Source organism: Pinus tabuliformis, chromosome 1_1, assembly GCF_031772625.1.
Source record: "Pinus tabuliformis cultivar Carrire ecotype Pingquan chromosome 1_1, CPIR1, whole genome shotgun sequence".
Classification (NCBI taxonomy): domain Eukaryota; kingdom Viridiplantae; phylum Streptophyta; class Pinopsida; order Pinales; family Pinaceae; genus Pinus; species Pinus tabuliformis.
In genome coordinates, this window is record NC_142297.1 from 444,898,611 (window position 1) to 444,911,621 (window position 13,011).

The 13,011-nt window shown below is 38.5% G+C and overlaps 1 protein-coding gene across 7 annotated transcripts in view; it reads left to right on the forward strand.

Annotated features, from left to right (window-relative positions):
- Positions 1-13,011, forward strand: part of LOC149213651 (rab GTPase-activating protein 22-like) — a 52,357-nt gene that overhangs the window by 20,928 nt on the left and 18,418 nt on the right. For 2 of the 7 annotated variants that reach the window (XM_089392083.1, XM_089392084.1), the window contains exons 2-3: positions 10,794-10,895; positions 11,139-11,262. In XM_089392083.1, coding sequence (XP_089248209.1) covers positions 10,810-10,895; positions 11,139-11,262 — 210 coding nt within the window. In that variant the 5' untranslated portion in view covers positions 10,794-10,809. Of the gene's footprint in view, positions 1-10,793; positions 10,896-11,126; positions 11,263-13,011 lie in introns of all 7 variants that reach the window. The other 5 variants (XM_089392080.1, XM_089392085.1, XM_089392081.1 and 2 more) reach the window with 3 other exon arrangements.

Sequence of the window (13,011 nt, forward strand, 5' to 3'; positions counted from 1 at the left end):
CTAGTCCACAACGACAACAAGAGAGAGAGTCTAGAGGTCGAAGATCCTTTTGCAAAGGACGAGGAAGAGGAAGGAGAGAGCTCCGTTGCTACAGGTATGGCAAGTTTGGACATATGGCGTATGATTGTCCAAAGAATAGAGAACCAGGCCAAAGGAATGTTGTTGTAGCTCTAGTAGAAGAGGTGGAGACAGAGGTGCAGGATGCAGAAAACGTGCCAGAGACATGAGAAGCCTTAATCATGAAGGTGTTGCTCAAACAAGAGAAGGAAGTTGTTGAGCCAGTCTAGAGGAGAGCCTTGTTCAGGATTGCTTGCAAGATCCAAGGTAAGTGCTGCAAAGTTGTGATTGATAGTGGTAGTACAAACAACCTAGTGTCCACAGAGGTTGTAGAGAAGTTGAAATTGAAGAAGCAAAAGCACCCAACACCCTACAAGGTGTCTTGGTTGCAAAAGGGACATCAAATTTTGGTTAATGAATAGTGTGAGGTTGAGCTACAAATTGGTAGCTACAGAGACAAGATTTTATGTGATGTGATGCCCATGGATGTGTGTCACATTTTGCTTGGGAGACTGTGGCAGTTTGATAGAAGCGTGGTGCATGATGGCAAGAGGAACACTTATAAGTTCCAAAAGGATGGCATCAACCATACTTTGTTGCCATTGCAGGAAGAAGGGACTTTTGGAAATAAGTGATTCAAAGGCATTGTTGATAAGTGGCAAGGAGTTTTTGCAGTAGTTGGTACCAAAAGAGGTAAATTTTGCTATTGTTTGCAAGCCTAGAGTAGTTCCTACTTCTATTACTATTTTTGACTTGCCCATAGAGATTCAGAAGATGTTGGAAGAATACCATGACATTCTTGTGGATGATTTGCTAAGTGAACAACCACTAGTGTGAAGTATCAGTCATCACATTGACTTGATACTGGGAGCTAGTTTGCCAAATAAGGCTACCTATCGCATGACACCCAGAGAAAATGAGGAGATTAAAAAGCAGGTGCAAGAGCTATTGGATAAGGGACTAATTATGGAGAGTCTTGGTCCATGTGCAGTACCTACGGTGCTGACCCCTAAAAAAGGATGGTGGATGGCGTATGTGCACAGATTCCAGAGCCTTGAATAAGATTACCATCAAGTATCGTTTTCCCTGCCACATATTGATGATTTGTTGGACTGTTTGAGTGGTGCATGTTGGTTTTCCAAAATTGATTTAAAGAGTGGATACCATCAGATAAGAATTCAAGAGGGAGATGAGTGGAAGACTGCATTCAAGACTAATGAAGGTTTGTATGAGTGGATGGTCATGCCATTTGGTTTATCCAATGCACCCAGTACATTCATGAGGTTGATGAATGAAGTACTGAAGGAGTTTATTTTGATGTTTGTGATTGTTTAACTAGATGACATTCTAGTGTACGGTCAGTCTAAGGAGGAGCATTTGAGACATTTGAGGTATGTCTTGGAAAGGTTGCAACAAGAAAAGTTGCTTGTGAATTTGAAGAAATGTTCCTTTTTGAAGTCAGAGTTGGTGTATCTAGGATTTGTGATTTCTAGAGAAGGATTGAAAATGGATCAATGTAAGGGGAAAGATATTCTTGAATGGCCCTCTCCTAAAAGTGTTTTTGAAGTTAGGAGTTTTCATGGTTTGGCGAGTTTTTACATGAAGTTTATTAGGAATTTCAACAAGATGAGGGCACCAATTGTAGAGACAGTGAAAAAGAAACAACAACCATTTAGGGGGACTGATAAAGCTAAAAAAGGGTTCCAAATGCTGAAGATGAAGATTACAGAGCAACCAGTGCTTGCTCTCCCAGATTTTAGTAAGCCTTTCCAAGTGAAGACTGATGCCAACAATGATGCAATTGGAGTAGTGCTTAGCTAGGAGGACAAACCCATTGCCTATTTCAATGAAAAGTTGAATGAGGCTAGGAAAAAATACACAACCTATGATAAAGAGTTTTATGTAGTGGTTCAAGCTCTTAAGAAATGGAGGCATTATTTATTGTCTAGAGAATTTATTTTATGTACTTATAACCATGCTCTTCAGTATATAATGCAGTAGCCAAAATTGAACCAAAAACATATTAAATGGGTTGAGTATTTGCAGAGTTTTACATTTGTTTTAAAGAAAATCAATGGTCAATCTAACAAAATTGCAGATGCTTTGAGCAGAAGACAACTTTTGTTGCAGGAAAGCCAAATCCAAGTGCTGGGATTTGAATTCATAAAGGAATTGTATGAAAATGATGCAAATTTCAAAGAGGCCTATGAAGTTTGTAAGAGTCTAGCTTCATGAGATAGGAGTCTATGGCTTGATTATATACTTCAAGATGGACTTCTCTTCAAAAACAACTAGCTGTGCATTCCGAGCTGTTCCATGAGGGAGAACCCAATCAAGGAGAAACACAATGGAGGCCTTGAAGAACATTTTGGGCAAGACAAGACTTATGACTTGTTGAGGAGACATTATTATTGGCCAAAGCTGAGATCTGATGTGTAGAAACTTTGTGAAAAAGTGCAGAACCTATCAGTATGCCAAGGGAAGAAGCCAAAACATTGGATTGTATACCCCATTACGAATTCCAGAGAGACATTAGGATTTAGTAAGTATGGATTTTGTTTTGGGATTGCCTAAAACACAAAAAAGTAATGTTTCTATCTTTGTGGTGGTAGATAGATTTTAAAAAATGGCTCATTTTATTGCTTGTGCTAAAACTATTGATGCTAGCCATATTGCTAATTTGTTATTTGAAGTAGTAAGATTGCATGGAATTCACAAGAGCATTATTTCATACAGGGATACTAAATTCTTGGGACATTTCTAGAGGACACTATGGAAGAAATTTGGCACAAAATTACAATTTAGCTCAGCATATCACCCACAGATTGATGGTAAAACTGAAGTAGTAAACAAAAGCTTAGGAATATGGGACCAGATTCTAAAGACTAACACAGGCTGAATATGCTTACAACGACACTCCTAACAGAAGCACTGGACAAAGCCCTTTCCAGATTGTGTATGGAATGAACTCGAAAGGAGTACATGAACTTAGAAATTTGGGAAGATCAAAATAGAGTAGTGCAACAACAGAGGATTTTGCTACAACAATACAAGAGATTCATGACCAAGTCAAACAAAAATTGTATGAAAACAGTCTGAAATATAAAAGTAGAGCAAACCTTAGTAGGAGGGAACATGATTTTGAGGTTGGAGATTTGGTACTTGCACATTTGAGGAAAGAGAATTCCCCAAGGGGGAGTACAACAAATTAAAATTTAAAAAGATAGGACCCTGCTAAATTTTGAAGGATTTTTCTGTTAATGCCTATGATCTTGAACTTCCACCTAGAGTTGGAATTTTGCCCATTTTTAATGTAGCAGACCTGTACAAGTAACCTTAGACAGAACAACTAGCCAGTGTCAGAAACAACTGCCAGCTCCATGGGAAAAAAAATGTCAATAGCTGAACCTTTACAACCAGAGAAGATTTTGGACAAAAGATTGATCAAGAAGACCAGGGACAAAGAGTACTCTGAGTACTTAGTTAAACGGAAGAACCTACTAGTGTGAGATGCAACTTGGATGACTGCCACACTCATACAGAAAAGTGGCAAATCAATTGAAGACCTCATGGATAGGAGCCCGTGAAATCTTTGTTCCTTGGGAGTATGATGCAGGGGCATTTGTAATTCTCATTGACTGAGAGGTCAAAATCATTTACTAGAGGAGTTGGTTCCTTAATGAGTGGATTGTTAGACTAGGATTTGTTTTAATTTGTCATGTAATTCTCTAAATTAGACAATTTGTTGTAGTGGTTGTAGTTTAGTTTAATTTTCTCCAAATTAGTCCTCAGATCCTATCTTCGAGGATTGGAACCAAATTGATGTAATATTCATATATTTGATTAATGCGAAAATCAAGAAAGGAGGGAAGAGGAGAGCAAGTGTGTGTTAGAGTGAAAATTGTGCCTACGAGAGCTCTGTATTGTGCAAACCTTCTGCAACTTTGTTTTTTTTACACAACTTGTAACCTGTGTTTTTAATTGATAAACCTGAAATCTTTAAACATTCAATATCAACGTCGGAGCGATGCAGGAGGGTGAAGAAGGGAGAGGAGTCACCATATAGAGGTCACAGAGCTGAATAAAGAGGGCAGAGGGGCACGAAGAGTCGAGAGGAATCGAAGCAACAAGTCGGGATTAAGCCTGCAAAAGGCCAACACTTAGTCAATTTTAGCTTAAGGGAAGTCGATCAATTGTCAGAGCCCGGGACTGTCTATCGACGAAATTCCATAACAAAGTTTTAGCTTGGAAGGCCCGGAATCCCAGATCGTGTAACTTCTTTTAATTGTGCACTGGGAAGTCTGTCAAGTGATGGACCAGGGATGGTCAATAAACGGAGTCGCATGACAAAAGTTTAATCCCGGAAACCCGGAATCTCGAAAGATATTTAAATTAAGCGCCAAGGCCAGGGGACTAGAGACCATCAAATGACGGTGATGAAAAGTCTTTTCCTTTTTCGTCCCTTGGATCTGTTAAGTGACACACCTTGTGGGACTGCAGGGGAAGGATTGCGTTTGGGAGATTTTTCCTTTGTTAAAGGTCATCTCGGAAGGCGGAAAGATCAGAATCCTGGAGGGGATTTTAATCGAATTTTCATTAAGTTTCGGGAACCTGGGGACGTGGGATTTGTACAAAACAGAGAGACCATCAAAGTTCTTTTTACGTTATTTCCTTTGTAAATTTTTTCATTTGTGTTAAAGCTTCCCACTGCGTATTTTGACAGGGATTTTGATCCCGGGGGTTGAAGGAAGCGCCGATTTAAGGAACGAACTCCTAGGGGGGCTGATTTAAGCAAATCTCGAGTAGATTTGCATCACATTTATATTGGGCCTTTGTGGCCACCACAAGGTCATGACCGGAAGGAAAGGGAGATTGATGACATGGAGAGACATCCACAAGGTCATGACTGGAAGGAAAGGGAGATTGATGACATGGAGAGACACAACAAGCATGTTTCCCATGATGATCACAGTTAAGAGAGAGAGAGGATTCCTCATTATCAATGATAGTGTAAGAAGGGTTGAGGAAAGGGTCCACATGAGATTCAATTACATTCCCAGGATCGTGAGGAAAAACAAGGGTCCTATTGATATCATCATCATCGATGTCATAGATAGGGTCCTTGTCAAAACGATGCCCATGAACTTCTTATTTTCCCTCTTCAATATGTAAATAATCATTGATATCAAAGCTCAAAGGGGGAGCGGGATCATTTTTCCCAAGACCATCATGATGTTCAATGAAGGCTTTCTTTTGAATATCTAATGGTTGGCATGCCTGAAAGTGTTTGAGAAAGCCATCAAAGAATGCTTCAATAGATGAGAGACTCTTATGTTTGCAACTATGTAACCATGAATTATGACCATAGAGGAATCTCATAAATAGCATCATGAGGATATCGTGTTGAACCAATTCAACTTTTGAGGCGTATGTGGCAAATCTTGCCACATGATTGACTGCAGATAGTGGATCACCATCAAACTTGGGTACCCCACGTATGATAGTCCAAGTGAGATGGTTAGGGTGCCTAGGAATGCAAATGATGTCCAAGGCAAGGAAATCATCAAAGAAAGACATCCTATTAAGTTAGGCATATCAATCATGTTGGAGTCGCCAGGGTGAATTCAAAGGTGCTTAAAGAGATGCTTGCTTCACCTTACAAGCATTGACTTTGGAGTTCAATGAAGAACTAGGGCTTCGTTATTCCAATTTAGTCGCTAAAATGATGTGTCAATAATGTCGTAAGGGAACAAGACACATCTCGTGTCCCCAACAACGACGCCAAAAATGTTGTTGCACAAACTAGCAGGCCTAGTTAATAAGCTAAAGCTAGAGGGCACAACAACAATTTGGCACAAAGGCCCACTGTCACCATAGCCTATGTCCCCTTCTCTTCTTGGACTTTCACCGATATGAGGAGTCCTAGTATGGAGGAAATCACTTACGCTGATAGGATCAATGATGATATTTTAAATGATTTCCAAGGCCCATTCAAGGAGAGGCTCAATTAATGCTTCAAAATGCTTTGCAAGAAGCTGAAAGGCTCTCCAAGAAAGACCTATGAAGGATGACTGGACCTCGAGCTCGAGAATGTTCGATAATGATGAGTGCCTAAGACCAAGACTTCCAGTATTCCTCACTTGTGATTAATATGTCTGTACTAGGGTTCAAAGTGAGGCAAGGATGGCTCATTCAATTTGAAGATTCAATCAAAGAGTGAGTTTTGGGAGAAACTAGTATAACATTCCATGAAAAACTCCTTGATAGAAATACAATTAGAGACCCAGGGTTGAGAGATACACCGAGGTAAAGGATCTTCCAATGGTCAACTATAGTTAAGAGAAAATGTTTAGAATGATGAACTACAAAGTGCAAACCTTTAAGAAATTCTCAAGTCAAAAGTAGCTTCAAGGGTTCCCACTATGTGTGATAGCTAGGGCATCAATTTATTTGAAATTCCATCGTTGGAATTCATTCAAAACTGGAGGATGCCTAGAGGAGACACAAATGATGAAATTTGTCTAGACGAAATCCTAAAATTCCTCCTCTCTAAAATTTCAAACCAAGCCCTAGAGAATCTCCTTATCCTTAGAGGGATGAAGAAAAGAGGAAGAAAAGAGGTGAAAGAATGATATTTTGTTGAGTTAATGTGATTACCAAGGATCTAGGACTAACACTTGGCTATTAGGAAAATTAGAGTCAAAATGATCTCGATTTAGGAAACTTTGCTCTTCAAGGAGGCCTAAAGGAGCAACTTCACTAACTATGGATGCAACTACATGAGAAATTTAGACTTTTATACTTCAATGACAAAGGTTATGGAGTTTCAAGGATGAAAATGCACATTATCCTCTAGGAACATTCATTCATTCTTTGTCCAATGAGTAACACATGCAAAAATTTCCAATAGTTTCAATGATTCCACTAATTTGCATTAATTAGGGCACATTATTTCACCATAAGAAAATAATTCCCTGCATTAGACACTTATTAAAATAGAAATATAGCATTATACTGCACTTACAAGACAAAGAAGAGTATATCCATCCACAATCTTGCCAAAGAGAAGCTCCTATAGAGAGCAAAAACTCTCCACACATCAAAATGCATTTAATCATCCAAATCATTCCATAAATTTTAGGTTCGAATTCTTTAGAGAGAGATATCCCAAATCCAAGTGATGATGTTTTACAAATGAGGCCTCACTTGTATTTATATGAGCCTCTAACAATTCAAATTGGTCAAATTAGCCTAATGAGCCCCTGGAATGACTCTAATGTGCAAAATAATAAATCTATTGGTGACAAGCCCACCAAATAACTCCAAAGACAAATGATAAGCCTCTCAAGAGGCTCGAAATGATAGAACAATAGTGCAAATGGGCCGTTGGAAAGCCTAGATAAGTCCTCCATGTGCCAAATCAAAGAGGAGGGCTCTCATGAAGATGACCAAGGGGTTGGCCCCTTGGTTTCCAAGCAAAACATTTGTGGTGCTCCCAAGTGGCTGTGGGGGCACAATGAATGGTCTCATGGGTCTCCAACTGGATCAATATGTCAATACTCCATCCATAAGGGCTAGAATGATGATACAAGCCCTCCCATGTCTCCCTAGGTGAGACAAAACCCCATCTGGGCCCTGGATCATATGCCAAGTGTCTGGTGCAAGTATGTAGCTGGTTGGGCAATGTGGTCCAAGTGCATCATCATCTCTGCATGAGTGGGGCACGAACAAGCTAAATGTGGTGCTGAAGGATCCCATGGTGTGGCAATCAATGCTCTGTTGTGGAGGAGGCCCATGGCTCTCAACGCTCACCCTACAAGTGCCATCATGACCCTCTGGAGGGTTTGGATCTTGTATAGGGAGGCCAAACACAAGGCGAAAACCCACTTGCAATCCTGTCTAAGATCCAATGCGTCTCCTCACCTTCCAGTATAACAATTCATTAGTGCAGTTGAGTAAATTAGCTTACAAATCAGGGAATCAAGTGGACACTTCATAGTGACATGCCCTTCCATAATGGGCTTTAGAATGTACAAGTGTCCCCAGGCTCAATAGGGTGGTTAGTAAAGGATCCTATTAGGTGGTTTTAGCCTCTAAGGGAGTGACAAGTCCATTGTACACCCATCAAATGGCAGGTGTCATTTGAAATAATGGTTGAATGGAGTGGAGTAGTAGGGGAAGACCCTAAGCCACATGCCATGGTACAAGGGTAGCTATAATGAGGGAAACCCACATATGGGTGTATAGATGTTGGAGGGAGCAATCGTGGTAGATAAGTTACCCCGCCCTTTGTTTTTCCACCCTTCTTCATATGCCTTTTGCCTTTTATTGATTTTTCTTTTTATCATTGCTCAGGGCTCCAGGGAATGAGAACATGATGTGAATGATATAGCAGTGAACACCCCCTTAAGTTTGGGTAGTTCATCGCCCACCAAGGTTTAGGGAAATCATGGGTTCATTGAGACCTCAATCTCCTTTTTCTATTTCTCCCACCCGTCACCCCCTTTGCATCACTTTTTCTGTAACCTGCTCCTCCCTAAACAGGATATTCTGAGATGAGGATCTTACTTGATCCCAAGTAGCATAATTGAAACACTCCAAAGAATTGGTTGTAGCAGCACGATAGGTAGGAAAATGGGCAATTATTCTTTAAGTCAGACCACATTATCACATCACATATCCACTCGATTCACAGATTGGTCTTCAATATGTATCCTATCAACTACAAGATGAACTTGGTAGCCCACACATTCTCTAAACTTTATGCTACCCTTCACCTGATGCTTTTAGGAGAGTTGGAGAGGAGGCAACTTAGAGCCAAAGGACAAGTTGGATTTCAACATAAGAACCAGACCATTGACCACATCCTTACACTTCAAGCTTGTTGCCCCAAAACCTAGTAGGCCTTGTGAGATACTTCACAAGACAAGAGCTAGACCCTAATGCAACAATGAGGTGGATTGCCACTGTCACCTCAGCAAACTGCCCCCTACTCTTTAGTTGAATTTCACCACGTTGGAGGCTTTGTAGTTTTTCACCTAAGGGATATTCTAAGTCAATTGGCTCAAGGTGATATGTGTGAGAGGCTAAGTAATGTACTTCTTAGATGGACAAGGGCACAAATTCTCTAAGTGCGGGAACAACATACCGCAAACAAAGCCTCTAAAAAAATGCTTGATACCTAGGGTTTCAAGGTATAGTTCAACAATGGAATATCTAGGCATGCAAACATGAAGAAAAGGTTTGCTAATGACAAAAACAACTAGAGATGGCAAACCTTCAAGATAAGCCCTAAGTTTAAGCCTTAAATAAGACTAAGGTTTTTTAGGGCACAAATTGCCTAGGTGGATGACGTCAGCCCTAATAGGGAAAATTACACCATGAGAACGTTAAATGTTAAGATTTCAGCAATCAGAGATTCAACGTTAAAATTTTTAACACATGAAAGCAAAGCATGCTTGTGATTTTTTATTACAGTTTGTTAGACAAATTGTTTTGGGAAAGGAGGTGCAAAGTACAACAAATGAGGATTCTCTAGTCGAGTATGGTGCAAGAAATGGGGAATCTAGGATGCTGATCAAGCTCTCTGTGATCGATGATACATTTCCTGAAGGTGTGAGATGGTGATAATGCTTTCAAAAATTGGAGTTGTTTGACAAACATGCATGAGACCTTAGGTTGAGGTAGAGCATTTTGCTTGAAGAATTTGCTATTTTTAGTAAAGGTGATTGAATATGAGTGTCTTCAGGACCACTTATTGAAAATCATGGATACTAGAGGTCAACTGAAAGCCACTAATAGAAGAGTTGAAGAATAAGACATGCTATAAATTCTGTTAAAATGCCTACTTCCTTCATATGGAAATTTTGATTAGACCTTAAATATAACTTATGGAGATGTTGATCTAACATTTGAACAATTGAGTAATAAACTTTCACAGAAGGATAGGTGAAAGAAGCAGTTTGGGAGCAACGATGTGAATGGAGATTCAAAAGCAGCCTTAAATGCACAGTTCAAGGGGAAAAGTGAGCATGAATATGGCAGCAAGAGTGCTGATTCAGATACTCTAAAATTTAAGAAAGCTATGAAGTGTTTTAATGTGGTAGGCTACAACATAAACCCAAGTTTTGTAGGAAATGGTCATGGGACGAAAAACATAACCAAGGGTCTTCTTATGAAGATCAATTTAAGAATAATAAGCCATTGTAGCCAAATGTAAAGAGGAAGAAGAATTTACATATATGATAAAAGGCTTACTTAGAGACTTCATAATAAAGTGAGTAATCATGAGCTATTAAATTTAGCCATTAAATGATTACGTGTTTGGGAGTTATGTAACTTACTCATCTCTCGCCAACTATGTAATGAGATGTTGTATAACTCGATAGTCAAACAACAATATATTCTCTTATTCTTTTGTGGGCAAATCCAACAATATTATCTCACATGCTGTTCTATATTTGTTTCTTTCTGTTGAATATTATTTAGTGATATTTAACATATACTCCATGCTATCTTGTATTGTTTCTTTCTTATTAGCATCAATATTGATCATGTCATTACTATGTTCAGATATAGATGCGCTTGTAAGAGAAATGTAAGACATTTTGTAATATTGTTCTCTACTTATCTTTTGAGTCAGCGAGTTATTGTTTCTAATCTGCATAACATAATTCTATTTTAGGATATAGGTTTATATCCAGTTTTATAAAACTAGAATACTTTTATTTCTGCAGGCCTTTTATTTCATAAATGATATTACTAGAGGAGACTGAAATGTCTATGCCCCAGCGTAGCTTCAAAGCTGGCCATGCTATACCTCTAATCACACTTAACAGGTTGCCGCAACTCTGCATTCTAAAACCTTCGGTTTCTTGTGTCTGTTCCTGCTACTTATTTGAAATGCCTACCAAGACGCTCTAAAGGTCTTAAAATAAGATGTTTCTTTTGACAGAAACATAGCTGATCATGAAGGTGTCAGTCATTGCATGGAAATTTGTACCTTGAAGATTTTATGCATGCTTTTCACAAATGATTGCACAGCATACTAATACAGTATATGGTTGTAGAGGTCATTTCAGGTCTCCATGGGCTTGGAGAAGGAAGCGTCGTCCTCTTTCACCGCAGCAATGGTCACGTGCATTTTCACCTGATGGGCGGCTTGTTGATGGTGGACTAAAGGTCTTGAAAATAGTTCGCAGTGGGGTAAGTAATCCATGCATCTGATCTTGTGAAGAAAGGTGGCAGGATGCAGTTATAAAACGATGCATGTTTAGTACCAACATTCAGGTTCTGAGTTAGAGATGACTTAATTTGAATTTATTTTTGTTGGGGGTCATGCTTGTGGATTTAAATGTACTTGATCAAAGTGTTTCTGATCTGCATCTAAAACCAACACAATGCCAAGTTTGGGCAAGGCAAGGTGATGAAAAACAATTCGTACACATAATTAACAGTTTGAAATAAAATTGCTATAGAAATTAATGGGAAAACACAATTTTCAGGAAACATGTAATATATCTATTGTTCCCTTTTTATAAACAACGACCAATAGGCAAGTGACAAGTCAAATATATAATGATACGGAAGTTTGCCCTGGTATTTATCATTTTCCTGTTAGAAAGGACCCTGTTTTTTAACCAATGTTTCAAACATTGGCATTGGGATAATATCGGCAAGGGTCTGCAAAACCAAAAAGATGTAAAAATCCAAAAATATCGCTAAATACCGGCAAACATCGGCAAAATTAAGATACCACCAAAATATCGGTAAAAATTGGCAAACATAGGCTAGGCCAAATGATAAAATTGGGATGTTTGCAACACTATTTTTAACTTGTGGATTCAGCTGTAAAGTCTTATTTTATACCAAGAAATACATCCATTTATTCATCCAAGTCTATAATACTGCTGAAACCACATCCGATCTTTGGGAAGTAGGTAGAATCTGGGAATTCAAATATTTCTAGAATGTCACATCTCATGACATGGTTTCTGAATAACAGTAGGCTTTAGTTTCTAATTGGGGCCATGTTAAATCTAAAATCATGGAGGCATTGCTTACACTTACGGTCATATTTAAATTAAAATCTATAATAGAACTGGTCCTTGGTGCAAAATCTTTAAGACGAGTAAAGGCAAGTTGAAGAAAAGGAGGTCTTCTACATAGGTGTACTGATGATCTGAAAGAAAGAAGAACCAGATATGCTAAATGGGCTGAGAACATAGAATTCAAGAAACAAAGAATTTTCATGTTTGTTCCATTCATAGAGAACTATTTAGTGATAGACAAGTTATGCATAAAACTCAGATTAAAGATTTCTCAACTAGTCAGCACTTATTTCAAAGTAGAAAAAGAAATGAGGAAAGAACCTGCCTTTGGCCCATGTTCATTCAGACCATATTTTGATACACCTGGAAGGTCAGAATCTAATCATCCAAGTCTGTCATATTGTTGTAATAACTGTACAAATTTGGTGACTAGGCAAAACCATGCAAGCCAAAAGACTACCATAATATAACTTTTCCCATCTGCAGGGATTTTTAGGGGCTAATATTCGCAGGTGGGCTAATTTTCCATGTTTGTTCCAAAAGGATTCGCCAATTTCCATTTTTTCTAAAAATAATTTGCCCAAATTTTATAGTATAAAATTGGTTTACCTTGAAAATCGCCAAAATTTTATATAGACTAATATAAAGTAATTAAAAATCTAAATATTTAAAAAAAACATTAGACGTTTTACAATTTGCATATTAGGGACTAATATTATTTGCCAAAGTTTCTAAACTTTAAAATAAACTTCCATCGTTAAATTTTCTCTGGGGCCCCATCTAGGGATTGGTATATCAATATGAATGGCAGAACAGGCCTAACATTGGCGCATTTTTAGACCTAAAATTTTAAGATTACTATGCTTATAGTGCTTTGATAACTCTATGATAGACACTGTATGTT